Here is a 20,092-nt window from a genome sequence, read left to right as displayed (position 1 = left end):
TGACCCAAGAGCAGAGGGAAGTAGAATATACAAGGGAGGAGCAGAGTAGAAAGCAAATGAAAATATGGAGGCAGAGTCTCAGTGGTAATGCAAGGCTTTTGGTGGTAGGAGGAGGTACAGGAGAGAGCTGATGGATGGTGGTAAGGATAACACTACCTCATCTAAACTCTGGCTCATGTCACCCTGCTCTAGTGAATGGCTAAGAATCTTTTCTATTTACCGGCTCACCTACTCAATACTATGATTATCATCTGAACTTACACTATAGGATTTTATTCACATGTGACATACAAGCAAAGCAAATGAATGAGCTAAACAAAACAAAAGTTTAGAAGTCCAAATTAGTATTAGGAGGATAGGAATGCCTTTTACGTAAGGTAAAGGGGTCATTTGTATGCTGAAGTTTAGATTGGTCTTTGAATGGAGAACTTTATGTAGTATATAGAGATGTTGATTTATGATGATGTACCCCTTATTCATGTTGGAATGTCATGCTGTATTAATGAAAAATTAAAATGATAATCCTTTCCTTTATGAGAAATCAATGCATTTCAACAGATATGAAAAAAAATGATTTCTTATGAACAAACTCTGACATCCTTGCACCCAGAGCAAATGAGAAGAGATGAGCAGTGTGGCTTAGACCCTTTATACAGGCCCTGAAAATAAAGACCGTGGAATATTCCCTTTAAATATTTATTTCCACGTTCATCTTTCTGTCATCACATAGAGTTAAATAGCATCCCTCACTAGTAGAGCCCTTTGGACTCTATCTAACAAGAGAGCAGGTAGGTAGTTTAGTTTTCTCAGCATGCTGATATGAAACTAGCAAATGCAACAGGAACTCTAGTGAGCCTGAGGGGAAATAATAAAAAGAATGAAGAAATCATCGTGGAAAAATATTTCAAAAGAGAAAAATTTTTAAAAAGCGAGCAAAAGTATGGACAATATCCATATTGTCAACCAAAAAAAACATTTTTGGAGGTAGCTGTAGAGTGATAGAAGAAATATATCTGCTCCGTGTAAATTTATTAAATGCAACTTTCTTTTTCTCTTTTTTTTTAGATAAAAAACCTCTTCATGAAATAAAACCCCAAAGTAAGTTATATTTCCTCTTGTGGATATCATTTATTCTCATATTTGGTGCCTTTCTGTTTAGGAGCTGAGCAGAATTGAAGTTCACATGAAAACCCAGGGTTTCTGCACTTCTCCTGGGCTTTAGAGTTATATATCAGAGGTTTCACTATGTATGAAATATGTATACTCCTAGCCTCACTCACAGTAAAAGTTTGTCTCTTCTCTTGACTCCCTCTTTTTCTTAACTCCACTTCTCTGCAAATGTCATCTAGGAGTTTTATTTCTAAAGTGAGTTATAACATTACTGTTAATCAATATTTGGCAGGACATGATTTTATGAGCATGCCCCGAGCAAAATCTGACCATACCATATGCCTCTCCTCCGTGGACCAGGGACACTTAAAATGCAAACTGTGAAATCTGTGGCATCTGGGTATATTAGAAACCAGTTTTCCAGTGAAACTAATCATTATGAACTGAAAATATTAATGCCTGTCTTCCTTGAACCCTCTCTATGCAGGCTGATTGCTGGAGAGGCCTATTTATAATCTTCATCTTATGTATTCAGTAAGAGATGGGAAGAGGTGCCCATTTGGAGGGTTAGCAGCTCTGCATTGGACACGACGACTTCTGTCTTGGCTGGACTTCAGAGCATTCTGGAGTTCTTTCAAAAATTCTAGTTCCACAGTTGGAGAGATAATTCAAATGACTAAGCTCATGCTCTGCATGCCTAGGGCCCATGCCTTGATCTGCAGCTTTATTCCACCCCCCCCCCCCACACACACACACTGTACCAGCATCATCAGTAGTGGTCTCTGAGCACTGAATTAGGAATAGCCTCTGCATACTGATTCCCAGGATATATTTTCGAAATCATTGTATATCCTGGGAATCAATATATATACACTGATAGACTGAGATATAGAAAGATAGATACTGAATCCCAGTATATATACTGATTTCCATATACACACACAGACACTCTAGACCAAAACTGAAATTAGAGAACTGTATTAAAATTCAAGGATCTCTATTTTTCGAACTTTCAAACCCAGATCAAGGTAGAGTTTATTTATAAAAACTATAATTGAATGGTTTTTGCAAATGTGTATCATCTTGAAACCCTCACCATAGTGTAGGTCAAATATTTTTATTACCCATCCCCAAAAGTTCCAACAGAACCCTGTATTTTAAAGTTTCTGGGTAATGTCAATGTGTAACTTGGATTGAAAAACCACGGTCTTAGAAAAATGTTTCTCAAAAGGTAGATCAGAAACTGTGGCATCATAATTTGAAGGCTTCATTGGATCTAGTTAAATCTACCACACCTCAGAATTGAGCGAATGCATTAGAATTCCTGACTTTGGGAGGGCCCATGAGAATCTACATTTTAATATGTTCCTGCAAAGGACTTTCACGTACTCAGGAGAAGTCCCATGTGTAGGGAGATATAAGTGTATCAATAGTACAGCTCTTAGCAATAGGAAGCTTCTACAACTACCCAAATAGTCATTTTGCAAAGCCTGTGAAAGATGTGTCTAATCAGTGTTTCTTGTCTTACTATCAAATGAATGATTTTTTTTTTTTGCTAATAAATTTTATATTACTAAGACTGGATTCTTAAGGTTCTTACTTTGCATGGGGCCAGCCTAGTTTGATCCCGGTACTGCATTGTCCAAAAAGCACTGCCTAGGGGTCACTCCTCAGCACAGAACCAGGAAAAGTGCCTGAGCTCTGCTGGGTCTCACAGTCTCAGTCTCTCTCTCTCTCTCTCTCTCTCTCTCTCTCTCTCTCTCTCTCAAGAAATTTGATGTTATTAAAATTCAAATAGCTTGGGAACATTAATGGATTTGTATTAGTCACCTTCTGTACAAGCATAAAAACCCTTTGAGGATAGATAGAAATCAGTGAGATGGGACAAGAGATAAGAGGAAAGACACAATGTTTGTTCTTTATTATGTTGCATCACACAGCCTTGGGATATAAAGATGGCTTTACTTTCAGAATCTGAGAACTTAGCCAAACAATAAAAGCAAACAAGCTGTCTTAACTTCTTTTCACTGCTCTCTACTGCTCATAAAGTATAATTGTACCCAGGTAGCATCCTTGACATCTTGCATGCCTGATTCTGGATTCATAGGAGGGTTGAAAGTGGGGAGATCATAGCTTTTGTTGGCTTGTGTGTTTGAGTATGCTGTGGGAGGGAGAAAAATAAATGGATTCCTGCATGCATATTAAGATTGTGCCCATGTCAAGACCTGAGGGTGACAGCTGGCATAAGTAAACATCAAATTCCTTCCAGACACTAAGTTCCTCTGTCCACTGTTTCTATATAACTCTCAACATGAGCTAACTCTCAACATGAGAGTTACTTAGAAATGCTTGTGTGTTTTTTTAAAAATTAATTTCACGCTTAGTTTGTGAGTCCTGTGCCATTCTAATTTGGTTACATCTGTACTTTCAGCCATAAACCCCACAGTAGCTATTTCTCGTCCTGGGGGACTCCTGAATTCATTTTTGCTTGGAGTTCTCGCTCCTGAACACCATGTTTAATTGCTGGATACTGCAACAGAATCACTTAAACTGTTTTAATTTGTGATTTCCTAAAAATAAAACCTTAGCAGAATCAATGTGATTGCGCACAGCTCCCTGAGGAATCCAGTTGGGATTCTATAAGCTGCATGGTTAGGAGTGCACTATTGGATTTCAGGCTTGGCGGTTTCCTGAAAGAGGGGCTTATTCTTAAACTAAGACTAATGTGAATCATCACTGATGCAAAATCAAAGTCAATTATGAAGATAATTGAGAAACAACCTGTTCCTATATATAGCTGTACACATGATCTTCCGGACAGCCTGGTGAAAAGAAAACACAGCCTGGTGCCTCGTTGGGGCAGAATGAGGAGCCAGTTTTGAGTTGCGGGGAGGTGTCTAAATAAAGTCAAGTCTTAAGATATCTGTTGGCAAATTATAATGACAAACTGGGGAAAATATGTGCACTGCATAGCTCATGAAAGCACTTATTGTAAATGAGATAATTTAATCAATTACGTTTCCTAATGTACTAAACCGAATGTTTCATTTTCTGCTTCTGCACATCTTAAATTATCTTCAGGTGCTTTATGAGGTTTAATCATAGTTAATAGAAACTTCATTACCATCAAATGTGCTTTCAATAAATGTTGTGTAACAATGTCAGGAGGTGCAGTAAAATATGGTAGGTTCTGAATGGCAAGCACGCACCCCCAGAGTTAGAGTGAAAAATCATATTCAGACAATGAGACTTCTTGGTGGGTTGGGGCTAAGGCTTTCTCAGAGACTGAAAACTCCTGAGAAGCATGAGGTTAACTTCTAGGAGTAAGCTTCCTCCTAGAAAGTAATCTAGAACCATGCATTCTCTCTTTACACATTGTAGTTTTGTACCTAATGAAGATGAACACTAAGTCCGAATCCAACTAGTAGTTCTAGAATAAGCTAGTACTGAGAGCTTTTCAGTTGAATATCCTTAGTTATTATCCAGTTGAATATCCTTAGTTGAAATCCTTAGTTGCAACTTTCTCAAAGTGCAGTTTAATTTTGTTTATCCCTGTTGTTAATTTAGCCCTGTCACATCTGGTCTGCTTAGAGAGAACGCCATACTATTAATTCAGTTTTCTAACTCTGAAATTTGGATGGTCTCCATTGCTCTCTTTCTGCATCCTCTCCTTCTCCTTCTCAGTAGCAATAAATCCTTAAGGTCTGACCAGCCTGCCATGTAAATGAATCTCAAAGTTGTCAACTTCTATTTCCATTCTACTCATATCCTTGCCTCCATCCTTTAAAGAGCTATTTGCTGTTTTCCTTATGCTAGGAAATGTTTTAGGTGGTAAATAATCTGCACTGAACAAAACAGATAGGTTCTGCTTCCAGAGACTCTGTGCAGTGATAGGATAAGGGAATGGAACAAGCGAAGAACTCAGTGATATTTATCTCTATGTATGTGGTGATAAATATTGTGAAGAGAAGACAAACAGGGTAAAAAGCTTGGACAGGGCTGAAAGGATTGTTACTTTACTTGTATAGTAGTAGGTGTTATACCATAAAAGTGTTTTTTTAGCATAAGGTATTAGAAGCTCTATAATAAAATTAAACTTTAGATATGGTGGGGACCAGCGAGCAAGGGAAAGGGGTTGAGGAGACTGTTAGACACACTATAGACGCCTGTAATTACTGTGACCTTCATTATGAGCTGCATGGGAAGCCACTGAGAGCCTTTAATTCAAAGCAGCATGGCCCAATATCACAGTTACTATAAACAGAAAGGGGCCCAGAGCAGAAGCAATGAGATGAGACCCCTTATTATGGTCTGTTGCAACAATGACAGCGATATAGGTATAATTCATGGGCTACTATGAGTGCATTAATAACCTAGGTTCAAGGGGACTGTGGTTTGGTCTACAGAGAAAACATTAGAAACTGAAAACAAAACGTAGCCTGGAAATTCACAGAGAAGATGCTGCAGTGGATTGGCTAATAGGTTGAGTATAGAATATGAGAGAAAAGTGTTTGTCTGATTCTAGAATGTGGTCTTTGAAACTAGGAAAGTGGAGCTGCATTACTGATGTCGGAGAAATTTGGCATAGCAAATTTGAAGGTAGAATCAAGAGTTCTGTGTCAACAAGTGCTGTTTGAGATGCCTAATAAAAAACAAAATAGAGGGCTTGAGAAGGAAAGAAATCTATGGTTTTGCACGTCAGTGAAGAGTGCTAGATAGTGACATAAATCAGGAACTAGTCAGTTTCCTGATGGTTTGTAAACTTATTAGGTTGAATGAGCTCACCAGATGGCGGGTGTGGATGGTGAGAAAAGTTGATCAGCGAGCCTTGAGAGACATCACATTTAAGTAATAGAGGCGTCAGAAGACCCTCTTCATAGAGATAAACAAAAAAGGAGCAATCAGCACAGTAAGAGAAAACACAAATGGTAAAAAAAAAATGCTATACAAAAATAGTTTTAAAATTCAAGATGTCTTCATTGCTAACCAGGATTTTTCCATTTCCTCCCTGTATCCAGTTGCCATAAATCAATCTCTCTGCTATTTCTAAATGTGCATAGACAGCATCTCCCTGATTAAACCTCTTTAATACATGACCACCATTTCTGTATTTCTGAGATCAAATACAAAAGGCTCTATCAGTGTATGTTATGGTCTCATGTTTCTTCTTCTTCTGTAATCCTACCGCTTCTCTTAACACCTTGACATCAGTGTGTCTGCTTCTGACTGCACTTGAGTTTGGTTCAATTAAACACAAATTGTAGCTTCAGCATCAATGTGTTAATCTGCTTATTCCTGGGGTATTTTCCTCCTCACTATCTATCTTGTTTCTTGTACATTTCTCAACTGAACATGCCTCGGTTTTCTATATATCCTGTGCCCATTTTCGCATATACTTCCTTAATCATTTTAGTACTTCTGCCGGAAATGTCTTTCCCTACACCTAATCTGTGTAATTTATTATCTTTTAGGGTTCCATCTTAAATGTTACTTTCAAAGTTATGGTCCTCACCCACCTTCCAAGTTTGTATTTGATAGTGAGTTACTCTGAAATTTACTTTAGTAGCAAACTGTTTGCTAATTTCTTCATTGATCAATGAACATATTCATTGATCCTAAACTTGTCTGTATACTCTTTCTGATAGGCATGTTCTTGCCAAATAGTAGCCAGTACTGAATCCTATTCGTCATTTAATCTGTTACATTTACCATTCTGTGTGGTTTATATTAGACATTCAGCAAGTATTTATTGAGTTCTGGCTTTAAATATTCCTGATAGTGCCTCACTGAGCCTCTTATGGATTAGGCAGAAACAAAGAAGTTTGCTTCTCTAGATTCACTTTACTTATTACATAATACATATTGTCAGTAGTCTTGAGCAGTGAAACATGAAGGAAAATTTTCTCACAATTTCAGGACAAAGTAGAGGAAAATGAATGACTTGAAGAAGAAAACAGTTCCTTTTATGGCAGTGATGTCATGTTCACAAGCATTACTCAGAGGTCATGGGAGCCATTTCCACTGATATTTGGTGGTGGTTCAATGCAATCAAAGATGCAATGTATCCAGGACCTGCAGATCAGGGGTTAACCAGGCCATCTGGTTGGTACTCTGGCACCAACTGTACCCAGTGATATGTAAGAGACCAGGTGGTGCCAGGAATTATACCTGTGCTAATATGTCCTAACCATTATGCTATCTCGCTACCTCCCATCCCAAAGAACATTTTATAGCAGTTGTTCGCCTGTGTCAGCTACTTGGTTGAATCCTAAACTGTGTGCTTCCCAGAATCAATTCTACCAACGAATGGTAGAATGTCACTTTATTGTCTGAAGACAAAATATGTTCTTCTCCTCACTGATATACATCCTACTCTGCCTCTTACCCAAAATATACTGACTTCATATACAGTAGAATTCCTACACACACACACACACACACACACACATATATATATGTATATATATATGTGTGTATATATATATATATATATATATATATTCGGGGGATGGGTTGAATCAAACCTCATGGCAATCGGGCTACTTTAGGCTCAGTACTCAAGGGTGAATCCAGTTAGTTTTGGAGGGATCATGTACTTGACACTTGAGCCATATCTCTGACCCCAAACTTTTGTTTCCCAACTGTTTTACTTCAAAGAATTCCTCTGTTTTTAAACTTCATAGGATTAATAAATTCCTTAGAATTCCTTTGAATTTCCTAATCTGATATCAACAAGCACAGCTTGGACATTCTCTTTCATTCAGTGTAGATTGAAGAAGTGCCTTGAACCAACAGAGTTGGTTTATGTTATGTCTTTGGGCCATACCTTTCAATTCTCACCAGACTATCAGGCTTCTCTAAGATATCATTAGGCTTCTGGCATCAACACTGATCTTCTGCCCTGGCTTTAAAGCACATTTTCCCCTATTTTCCCATCATTTCCTCATCTCCTGCTGATTATTTTCAATTACATAAATGCAGCATTTTCCACAAATTGCATGACTTGTTTTGTCCTTCAGAGTCATTCCTACTGTGAATCAATTCAAGACATATATATGTGCAATATTTGTAATTTCCTTAGTACTTGCAATTTTTACTATCAAATTTTTACCTCATCATATGTGATGTCTTTTCTTCTGACCATTTTCAGTTATACCATTCACTCTGCCATAATGGATATGAGAGATTTTGTTCATTAAGTACCTCCAAACTTGGCACAAGCACTATCAGTATCTAATTTAACATCAAAAATAACATGGATAATTGTGAGGAATAGGTAGTCATAGTCCTCATCTCTCCACCTGTTAGTATATTCGAAGTCTATAGAGTTTATATCTTCAATTCTCAAAAAAAAAAGGAAATTAAATAAAGTGAAGTTGTTATCTAAAGGACTAGAGAACAAATATTCTGTTTTTCTATTCTCAAACTTTGTCTTCCTAACTGATAGGAAAAATCTTCCTCCCTTGAAGTCCAAAGCATAGAGTTGTCAGATAAAATAGAGGATCCTTCATTTTATGACTGAAACCCTATCACTAAGAGCTTTCTAATGGACTGTCTCACAGATATTCAATATATATATATGTATATAGATATATATGTATAAAAATAGAAAATCCTTGCTAAAGTTTGATTTTTAGATAAATAATGGATATACTTTTAGTATAAACACATTCCAAATATTGCATGGAGCATACTTATGTCAAAATTCTTCCTTATTAGTCTTAAAGTTCAAATGCCTTAAAACTTGCTAAATTTGGCAGCTTTACTTAAAAGGGCTGCAGTGATAGCACAGCGGGTAGGGTGTTTGCCTTGCATGCGGCCAACATGGCCGACCCGAGTTCGATTCCTCCGCCCCTCTCGGAGAGCCTAGCAAGCTACCGAGAGTATTCGATATGCCAGACACAGTAACAACAAAGTCTCCAATGGAGATGTTACTGGGCCTGCTTGAGCAAATCGATGATCAACGGGAGGGCCTTTACCTTTACCTTTACTTAAAAGGAATAATATAATACCTGTATACTATCAGGAAATATTTTATCGAATATATCACCTTGACTCTCAGTTTTGGGAGAATGGCTAAAATTGAAATAGTTTTTGGAGGGGAGAGATTTTAGTAAAGATTTTTTGTAAATATTAACAAAAACAATAATTTAAAAAGGCTGCTGAAGTATAATATCTACTTGAAGAAGAAAATTAAGTTTGACACACAGATGAAAATTAAAAGCATTTGGAAAACAGAAGGGGGCCAAGAATAAAGTATCTTGGACAGATACTTTAGTATCTGTTCTAAATACTAAAGTTCCCACTGGACAGATACACACCAGAGAGTCATTGAAAGCTATCAGAGTTACAGTAGCCAAATTGTGTTTGAGAAAGAACAACCCATGGGTAGTTTACAGTGCCCAGCCTGATTTCTAAGTGAGATGATTCTTTATAATGTAGGTGTCAAATAAGGTTAAATTGAGATGTGAGAGACACTAAGAATAGGATGAGAAAGGTCCATAGCTGTTGGGATGAAGTTAACAGAAACAGGATGAAAGATTTTTTTTCCCTTTGAGACTGCAGACTGCCAGATGCAGAAAGAAAGAACAAAAAAATTCAAGAGAAGAAAACATTTTAAGAGATAAGCATGATGAATGTGCAAGTCAGATGACAAATTGGAGATGTTAGCACAACATGTTGGTGGATTTGTCCGGTGAGCAGGAAGGACATAAGGGATGGGATCTTTTGGTAGGAGATGAGACAGAAGATCCTGATTTGAGAGTGTTTGGCGTCAAGGGAATAGTTAGCACTGTCTGTGTGTGAGTGATTATCCAATTAGATGAAACAAAGAAAGGCAAAAGGGCCACAGACTCAACTTCAGAGATCATTTATAGAAGTAGGAGGATAAAACAATAAGAAATACCAGGTAGGTGAATTGAATTTAAGGGACTTCTTTTTTTCTACTAAGTTGACTGTTCTTGGCTCTTACTAATGAACAGTGATATAAAATAAGACAAAGAGTGTTACTGTTAATGCAGTAATTTCAAAGGACCTTCAAGATCAGTGGTTTGAACAAAAGTCAAATTTTAAATGGTATGATAACAACCAGAAGAAATGTTAGGGTAATTAAAGAAGTTATCATACAGCTATCAGTGGAGTCAGCAAAACCAAGAAGGAAAAAGAAATGAAGTCTGTGGATTCTGATAAATGTCTACAAGATATTATACATAGTAAAAATGAAGTTCAGGGCCAGAGAGATAGCTCAGTAGAATAAGTGAGTGCCCATGTTTTGCAGTAGAAGGACTATGGTTCAATCCCAAGGACCACATGGTTCACTGAGCACAACAGAGAGCAGCCACCAATCGCAGAGCCAAAAGTATCCCTGAATACCTCTGGATGTGGCCACAAAGTAAAACAAACAACAATAACAAAAAGCAAAATTCAGTAAAGTAAATACAATACAGCATTTTAAAGATAAAGGAATGGATTTATATAAAGATTCTCTCTATATCTTTACATATGTAAATGTACATATGTATGCATATATCTATATATAATATCTATATAAATCCAAGTATGTATCTGTTATCTATATCTGTATTTTCTTAAAGCTCCCAAAGATACTCTCAAGAGTGGTTACTTTGGGAAAAAGTGTTTACTTTTCCATAAAAGAAAAATGTTTTATTTCTGGATAGAGCAAATTATCTGTTTCCTAAGACATTTTCTTATCTCATGCATGTATTCTATTTATTCCTTTATTTTAACAGAATAATTGAGCAGAGACATTATGGAGTATATATACTAAAAATATGATTCATAAATTGCTGGCACTGCAATTTGTGTTAATCCACATCCACGTGTGAGTCACTTGATATGTTTATCATTTTGAATTTCCCTTGCCTCCTTTTATAAAGAAAATAGGAAACATTTTATAAGATTGTTGGAAAGTTTAAATGAGTTACGACTGGAGAGGTAGCCCCGGAGTTAAAGGATTTGCCTTGATTTTTCCAATGCTGGCACCTCATCAGGTCCACACAGCACCACCAGAGACACTCCTACGCATAAGACCAAGAATAGCCCCTGAGCACAGTGTGTTGACGCCCCCAAATTTAAAAAAATCAATAAAAGAACAGATGATTTTAGTAGACTCAGGTGTATGGTTCAGTGGTAGAAAGCATGTCTTACATGTATGAGACCCTGGTTTTAATCCCTTAACCACAAAAATAAATGTTAAATATATATGTATATATAGCACTGTAGCACTGTCCTCCTGTTGTTCATCAGTTTGCTCAATCGGGCACCAATAACATCTTCATTGTGAGACTTGTTGTTACTGTTTGCATATCGAATACACCATGGGGAGCTTACCAGTCTCTGCCTTGTGGGTGGGATACTCTTGGTAGCTTGACGGGCTCTCCAAGAGGGGCAGAGTAATCAAACCCAGCTCGGCCATGTGCAAGGCAAACACTCTACCCACTGTGCTATCGCTCCAGCCCTGCTCTTGCCCCAGCCCAGGTGACACAACATTAAGGATCTCCTTTGTAGTTTGTTTTGGGGGCCAAACTTGGTAGTGCTCAGAAGCTATTCCAGATTTAGGATTAGGGTACCATGAAGTGCATTCAAAGCCTATCCCTGGCCCTGCAATGTGGTCTAATGATGCTCATTATCCAGTCCACACCCTCAGCACAGACATGCCTCCCGTTGACCCCATCTTGTATTCGAGATCACAGGTGTTCCCAGTATGTTGGTCACGAATGGTTATGAGGAGTTGGGAAGAGACTGCTCTATCTCCTATTTCACCCCATAATGAAATCTTTTGTTCCATCCCTCTGTATTCATAGCAGTCATATGGGTGGGGGGGGGGGGGGGCTGCCTTGGATGGTCCACTGGTGGCCTTCTGTGGAGATCCATGTAGCAGCTGGCTCTCTTATATTTATTTTGCAACTCTTGGTCTCATTTTGTGACTATTTGCTATGGGGTTTCCTTTATAATTTCCTATGTCTTACGTATGTCAATACACTTTTTTAAAAAATACAAACAAGGGTAATTCCATGGTACCGAATAGGACATTAAAACAGTGTGTATGTGTTTTGAATGTGCTTGCTGTGTTCCCTTTATTAATGTTATGTAGCTCTCTAATCTTATAAAAATAGATTGTAATTGAATATACTGTTAAGCTCATAATATGGAAATTGAGTTTGTTTCCATAAGTAAGTGGCATCAATATGCCTTTCAGATGGTTAGGTGAGGAAAGAAAGACAAACTAAGTAAATGGCCCAAAATTGGTTTCTATAAATGACTAAGTGTGATAATCATAAAGCCATGGACCTGGTTAATACCTATTAACCTTTGAACTTTTAAATTCAAAGGAGCTATGAACATTCATTTAGCCCTTCTCACTAATTTTGATTAAAAAAAACCCCAAAACACTGAAGACTACTGTAAAGTTGTGCAGTTTCTTTAGAGTTTTTGTGATAGATTTTACGATCTCCCTCAGATTATACACTGATTTTTAAAACAACTTTCATTTAAGAAAAGGTCATTTTAATATCTAACCAGAGTCCCAATTGCTATGAAAAAGACCATGCCCTCCTTTTCAGTTTTGTTAGAGACGTTTGAGTTGATAAACTAGCTGCCTCAAAAATTACGTCATTGAACACCAATTGTGGGCATCTTGTCTTCTTAGAATAAACCCACCTGAAGGAAAGATCACCAAGTCTCTTTACAGCTCTCTTTTTCCCACATCAAAAAAAATGGAAATAAGGTTTTTCTTTTCTGAGATCCTAGTATTTTTTTTAGTCTTTTAAACATTTTTGTATTGAATCACTGTGAGATACACAGTTACAAAGTTGTTCATGATTGGGTTTCAGCCATACAATGTTCTCACACTTATCCTCTCTGCCAGTGTACATTTCCCACTACTAATGTCCCCAGGTTCCCTCCCTCTACTCCTACCCCAGCCTAGAGGTACTTTTCCTTCCTCTCCCTCTTCCTCTCTTGTTCGCTCTCTCTTTTTTACAGCCCCTCTGAAAATAGTCCACAGTCATACCAACAACAAAAGAACACTCTCCTTAGTAGTTTCCAATTAGGGTGGAATACAAGCAATTGTTTGTTCTCTTCTTGTTTTTTCCCTTAACCTGTGAATTATATACAATTTGTACTCCCGGTCACATGCAGTGATGTTCAGGGCTTGCTTCTGACTCTGTGTTAATGGCTCACTTCTGTCAATACTTTTGGGGGACCATTTGAGATGCCAGGTCTCTTGAGGTGCTTTGGTCACTCTCAAGACTTTCAACCCTTTCCTATATTTCTGGCCCTATAGAATTTTTTTCTATCACATGTTGGATTATACCAAGTTTTGACAAAAGGTTTTCTGACTCTTGGGTAAAAAGTAAAGTAGGAATGATCAAATAGGGAAGAGATCAATAACACACTGATACGAGAAGAAGGAACGGACCCCCGCAAAAAAGCAGAGCAGCTTGATCATTCATGGTATAACAAGGTTTTGTTCTAAATTACTTCACACAACAAGTATGTATGTGTGAAATGTAAATTAAAAGAGAGGTTGTGCAGCAGGGCTTCTGAAATCAGCCTCAGACTGTAATTTCTTTAATACTTCACTTCCCACAGATGGAGGTCATGCTAGCAATCAATAAATAGTTTCATGCAGTGATTTATGAATTTCTGTGGGAAATTATAGGGATACTACAACTTTAGATAAGCAATTTGGAATCTCACATTAGCGGTTTTTTTTTTTAAAGGGAGAATGCAAAATGAGTTCTAGGAGGCATAAGTTAATGTAAGAATTTCAAAGATCATAGTGTGGCTAAATTGGCTTGAAAAGTCTTCTTTCTTTGAGGAACAGAACCGTTGAGCTGGAATCTGACAGGTAGGCAAACAGAGGTAGGTAGGCCTAGAAGCCTACAGCTGTGAGGAGTGTATCACAATGTGCCTTTCAGAAAAGGCATACTGGCCTTTCAATGGGAAGGGCGCACTTATTAGGTAAATTAATCCCAGTGAATTTGGAGTATGCAGAAATGCAGCAAAAATCACAGGAATGAATGTGGGTCAGGCCCCAGAAATACCTGTACCAGGTGGTTCAGTTGGCCCATGATTTTTCTGGGAAGGAACAAGGAACAGCTGTGGCTTCTAATGTTCTTCTGACAAGAGCTGAGAACATGCTTCTGTACCTACAGCTATGAATATATACCACAGATGATGATGGTTCTTTGGTATGAACTCTCTGAATACCCACATGCTCACAGACATTGATCCAGATTTCTCCGCTGAAACCATGAAAAAACTATAGAACTAAGCTTCTTATTGTCCTGGAGTCAGGCCACTCCACTATTTTGTTTTCTTTGCAAAGTTTCTGCACATTTTTCTGGAAAATGAAACTTACTTTCAAGACCTATGTATCCAAGTTGCCATCAACTGCAAGGTTCATCTTTTCTTAGAGCTTAGTAGTGTTCCATCATGTAAAGATAACCACAGTTTCTTAATCCTCTTATCAGTTGTGGGGCACAGGTTGTTTCCAGATCTTGGCTATAGTGCTGCAGTATATATAGGTGCACATATACTTTGGATGGCACTGGAGTGAATCCAGTTAGTGAAATGTGTCAGGAGAAAGACAACTAATTCGTCTCACTCATGTGTGGAGCTTAAGGAAACAGGGCTACCAGTAGACAATGGTCAATGAGACACGGCCAACAGAGCTTAGGAGGCCAGCAAGGCAGGGGAAGGGTGTGGAAGGGAACTAACGCCTAGAACAGGGACTTAGAGCCTGTTAAGGGGATGCTTCAACTCGACTGGAGTGGTGTCGTAGCAGTGTCAGCTTAGGACATGAATATTAGCACTCTTGTACATCATGATACCATCATAAAATTTTGACCGACGAACAATGAGGGCATGCATAGTATCCTTTTCTTTAAAAACTATTTGTGTTTGGAGGGAGAATAATTGTCCGGGTTCCTTGGGTAGTAAGAGAAAGTGGAAACTTTAAAGGACAAAGTGAGAATCCAGGGAAATAAAGAGAACTTGTTCCTGCTCCTCACCTTCCCCAGCATATCCATTTATGTCCAGCGATGCCTATTTGCAGCATCGCCTTCTATTAATCACATCTTCCTTGTGGAGTCTAGGCCTTCCTATTTTAGTCCCAGGGACATGGAGAGTGTCTTTGCTCCGACTCTGCCAACTCAGCAGCAGAGCAGCTGCCTTCGATACTTGGGCAGGCTGTTCCTCTGTATGCGCTCCGTTGCCGAGCAGGTGTGTTCTCCCCAGATACACCTTTTAAGATGATAGTGTCATCAGTCAGCCGTGCCCAAGGATCTGAGCGGGGGAGAGAGGGGAAAGGCTAATTGGTTCCATTCCAAAGTTCTCTCACGGTTCCTAATACCCCGGCTTGCTACATCTGTTGTGTTCAGTATCCTCTCTGCTCTGTGGATAATTATTCCCTCCACAGAACATAATTGAGGAGAAGGAGGATGAGCGTAGCAACAGAGAGCATAGGTGCCCTCCTCTGCCCCTTGATATGACTATGGCAGATATTGGAACTGCAGGGTTGGCATCTGTCATCCTGTCCATTGTTCTGGGCACTTCAAGATGGCCACTCTATATCTTCCACCTCACCCCTCTCCTATTTAGAACATCAGGAAGGTGGAACCAAAGCTGAAATCACAACCTACTTCTTAACACATTTGAAGCTGAGATGTGTGATAAAAGCGTCTGATAATCATCTGACCTTTCAGAAGCTCGTAGATGATTGTGTTCTCCCTTGCAATTTCTTTTTATGTGTCTACTGTCCAGTTACTGGACTGATTCTGTTTGGTTTCCTTGTTGACTCTTTAATTTTGTAGGACCGTTTTTTATGGTCCACTAATTTTGTTGAAAGCAAGTTTGCTGTTTTCTCAGAAAGTTATCTAGTGTTACTCATTTGATAAGATAAGTACCATAGTAGAGCATATGTATGCAGAGTAAGTTCCAAGCTGTTACAAGGACATTTATGGTGATGGATGGGCCTTCAGAGATCTGTGCCATAACACAGATCTTCCTTCATAAACTCTGGAGTGACTTCCTGATAAGTCCATGGTAAGTTGATTTAAAGCTGAAAACATATTTAATGCCCCAATTCAAAAGTAATTTAGCCTGCTTTAAACACGCTTGGACTATTCATACTAGCCTACAATTGAGGAAAATAGTATAAGTCAAAGCCTATTTTATATTAAATTATTCAGGGCCAGGGAGAGAGCTTGAAGGACTACAATACATGCTTAGCAGCAGAGGTCTGAGTTTAATCCCTGCCACATGTCCCCTAAGTATCACCAGGTGTGCCCCAAAGAAACGAAATAAACAAATAAAATAAAGCCTTCAGTATCTCATGTAATTTGTTTAATGCCCTATTGAAAATGAAAATCAGAGTGCCCTAGTATAAAATTTGAGGGAGGGTTTCTACTGAATGCATATAGTTTTTGTATCAAAGTAAAGAAAACATTGTAAAGTGAATGATTGCAAGTGAGGGACTGTCTGTAATTACTTTTGGGCTTCTAGTATATACGTATCATATTATGTGTAGGGAAAGTGATGACTTAGGCAGTGCTTGACACCTTCTATCTTCACACCTTTTCCAAGATTACTCCTCTTTCAGGATAATGTGGTCTTGGATAAATCGCATATTGAATTGCATTAGCAATGATGAATCTCTTTAGGGATGAATCACACCCAATGCACATCTAGAAAAAGAAGTTGGAAAATAATTACAACATATCTTGGGGATGGGAGACATCCACAATCTAAATCCAAACTAACGCTGTTATTTTTGCTTTGCCCATGCATTCAATAGGATGGAGTAGGAGAGGTATGGGAGAAACAGCATGTACCCTCTTAGAAACCAATCCTCTTCCACAAAAAAAAGCATTAGAGTCTAGTAACTAATTGATGCTGGAAGATATCTTCCATGGATTCAAGATCACCTAGATCCCAGACTCCATATATCACATAATGATATTAATGTTCTCTTAAACTGAATGATGTGTGCCAAAGCTAAATTTCATTTCTGTGAGTTCTGGTCTTTCCTCTCTTAACTCATATACCATGTGTTATATTCTCTATACTGCTTTCTGTGAATGCATGTGCCTCAGGTCATATTTAAGCAGAGCAGCTCACTCATATCATTGTGTGTGGATCTCATGTATTCCCTCAACCGAAAAAGTAAGGTACATTTTGCAGGTAAATATGACTTCCCCAGACAAGTAAATGAATGAGTTGTCTGTTTTTACTTGGAAAAAATATTATAATCGTTAAAAATTGATTCCCACCAATGTTATATTACATGGTAAGCTCCTCTGATGCACTTACGATATGGGAACAGTGTCCCTTTGATTCTTGCTAGACATTTCAGGAACATGGCGATTGTGTCAAAAGGAGTGTAACTTGTGGCTAGCTACATGTGCTCTGAGTAGTTGAGTTGTAGCTCCAAAACCCCTTATAGCATTTCATCTGATATCTGGGGTGGTTCTTTGATTCTCTGTCATTGTTGGCCATTTACAATTTCTCTTGTGTCTTTCAGGCATCGAGAATGCCAGTGACATCGCTCTATACTCAGGCTTGGGCGCTGCCGTGGTAGCTGTTGCAGTCCTGGTCATTGGAGTCACCCTGTATAGACGGAGCCAGAGTGACTATGGCGTGGATGTCATTGACTCGTCTGCATTGACAGGTGGCTTCCAGACCTTCAACTTCAAAACAGTCCGTCAAGGTCAGCGGCATAGGTTTCCCCGGCACCTGGTCCCCAGGCCTTAGGCTGCGTTTTCACTGGATGCCTGGTACTGCGGTACTGAGTGGCCTGTGTGAAGGTAGCTTCTGGAACTGGGAGCCGCTACCAAATTGTCTCCATACATTCGGAAACCTGGTTCAATAGAAAAACCTGTGTAAGGCCTTGGCTACAGTGAGGACAAATGGACCTCTTCTCATCTTTTATTACATTTTAAATGAGGCACTTCCATTCCAGATTGGTAATGGACTGAAGTTATTTTTTTTTATTTCACATTATCTATTTGAACTAGCCTACTTTAACGATGTATATTTAGTATAGTTTGCAAAAATGCTAAGTATTCAAGGCTACTATAACATCACCTCCCAGGCATATTTATGACACTGTTTATTAGATGGGATAATTCTTATTATTTCTATTTTAAATAAGCAGAATGTCTCTAGGATAGATGATGGGTCAGTTAGTCATGGGGGAAAAAATGAAATTCTCAGCCTAAATGACTCTCAGGTGTTGCCAAGTTGAAGCAATCTTTTGTTGGAGGGGAAGGGAAATCTATCATGTCAAACTGTAGCAGTACTCTTTTCAAAATAGCAAGTCATTTAATTCTCTTGTATGAACCAAATCTATTCCTGATTGTGAGATGGGACTGAGACGCACATGGCTTTTATTTGAGAAAAAAATGAAACTCTTTCTCTTCAGAGTATAAAGTTTTTTTCCTTGACCCTTATCATCAATATTTCACCTTTATTATTATTTTTTATTGCATGTCAATAGCACCAACAGCATAGGCCAAGATGTCGTCTCATTGCTTGGCAGAGATTGCATAGGGCTGTAAAATATAAACCTAGAAATTGAGAGATTGGCTAGGCGAAACAGGACACTCTGCCACTTGGTTCTGGGCACTGAGATTTCAGGCCTGAGTCTGATTCTCCTTCGCCTCTGATGGAGGCACATTATATATATTTGGATTTGTTGTTTACAATGTATGAACTTAAAATCTAATGACGAACAGATCTTTATACTCCATCGGAAACTAGAAATATATAACTGCCAAGTTATATACTGTTAGTATCACAGACTGTGACACTTGAGAATAGAGGAAAGATGGTACTGTGAGAAACAGCTTAATGCCTTAGTCTAGAGCTTTGAAGTTAGATCTCAGCACAAAACTGCTATGGGAACTAGCTAATCAGTTATACTCCGAGTCTCAATTTTTACAGTTACAAATTGTGAATACAGGCCTGCATCTCAGAAAGTTCTTGTGGCAATCAAGCTTCCTGGAATCATAGGTAATATGCATTGGCATAGGGAGGTGTTCGATCAGTGTTGCAAATCTGATTCTAGAAGCCAGATTATCTTTCCTCCGTTTGGCACCGTTGCCAGTGTTTCACAGAGCAGCATGTGAGAAAGACGTTTCTCTGGCAGCAGCATTTGGGGGAATGCTGACTTGCATAAATTAAATGTATCATATCATGGGATTTCATTGTGAATCTCTTAAGTTAATATGTTGCCTTTCCAAATGTACTTAGCTATTAAAAAAACATTCGACTATGAATCACACAAAACTATATAAGTAAAACCCTCTGTTAAAATGCTACTCTTCTCTTATATCAAGAGTGTTGCTAAAACTGCCATTAAAGGGAGTTCTATGGAAATGTCCACCTTCACTGTTTTAGATATCCCTTCTTGGTAGAGCCAGAAAGGTATTACACTGATGCTTCTAAGAATAACTATTCTAACTTCTTCTTAGAATAGTTCAGGGACCTTAAATAGAACTTCCAAAAAAGAAACAGGGAAATGTAGTGATTGTCTCATGGAAGACTTGAATCGAGTTGACAGCCAGTGTTCTTCAACTGTAAGCCCCCCCAGTGTATACACTTTTATATTGTATTGGATTCTTTCTTTAATACTTTCTTGGATTTGGAAGCTCTAGGAAGGTATTTTAATGGTTACCAACAATTATACTTCAGAAAATGAGGACTTGAGAATAAACAGCCAGTAAAGAAATGACTTTTCAGATCTCAGTAAAATCTTCCTGTTTCAATATTCTTGAGAGTAATATAATTCTTAAATACATTTTTTTTTTCTGGGAGGAGAGTAAATAAGAGCAAAGTGAATACCTCTGGATTCAGTGCACTGCTATTCAAAAGCTTGGCACCTAATCAGGAAAAAGCTTAACTGGCAGAGTGCGTGTTTCACATGCGGGATGCCTGGGTGTGATACCTCATACCGCAT

At 38.3% G+C, this 20,092-nt stretch overlaps 1 protein-coding gene across 1 annotated transcript in view; it reads left to right on the top strand.

Moving 5' to 3' along the window:
* UNC5D (unc-5 netrin receptor D) overlaps nucleotides 1-20,092 on the top strand; it is a 620,243-nt gene that overhangs the window by 516,869 nt on the left and 83,282 nt on the right. Inside the window, exons 8-10 of the mRNA XM_056116771.1 lie at nucleotides 1,066-1,098; nucleotides 16,931-16,945; nucleotides 17,657-17,842. Of these exons, the coding sequence (XP_055972746.1) occupies nucleotides 1,066-1,098; nucleotides 16,931-16,945; nucleotides 17,657-17,842 (234 nt within the window). The remainder of the gene's footprint in view (nucleotides 1-1,065; nucleotides 1,099-16,930; nucleotides 16,946-17,656; nucleotides 17,843-20,092) is intronic.

Source organism: Sorex fumeus, unplaced genomic scaffold (genome assembly GCF_029834395.1).
Source record: "Sorex fumeus unplaced genomic scaffold, SorFum_2.1 ptg000033l, whole genome shotgun sequence".
NCBI classification, from domain to species: Eukaryota; Metazoa; Chordata; class Mammalia; order Eulipotyphla; family Soricidae; genus Sorex; species Sorex fumeus.
This window is presented reverse-complemented; position numbering and strand designations above follow the sequence as displayed.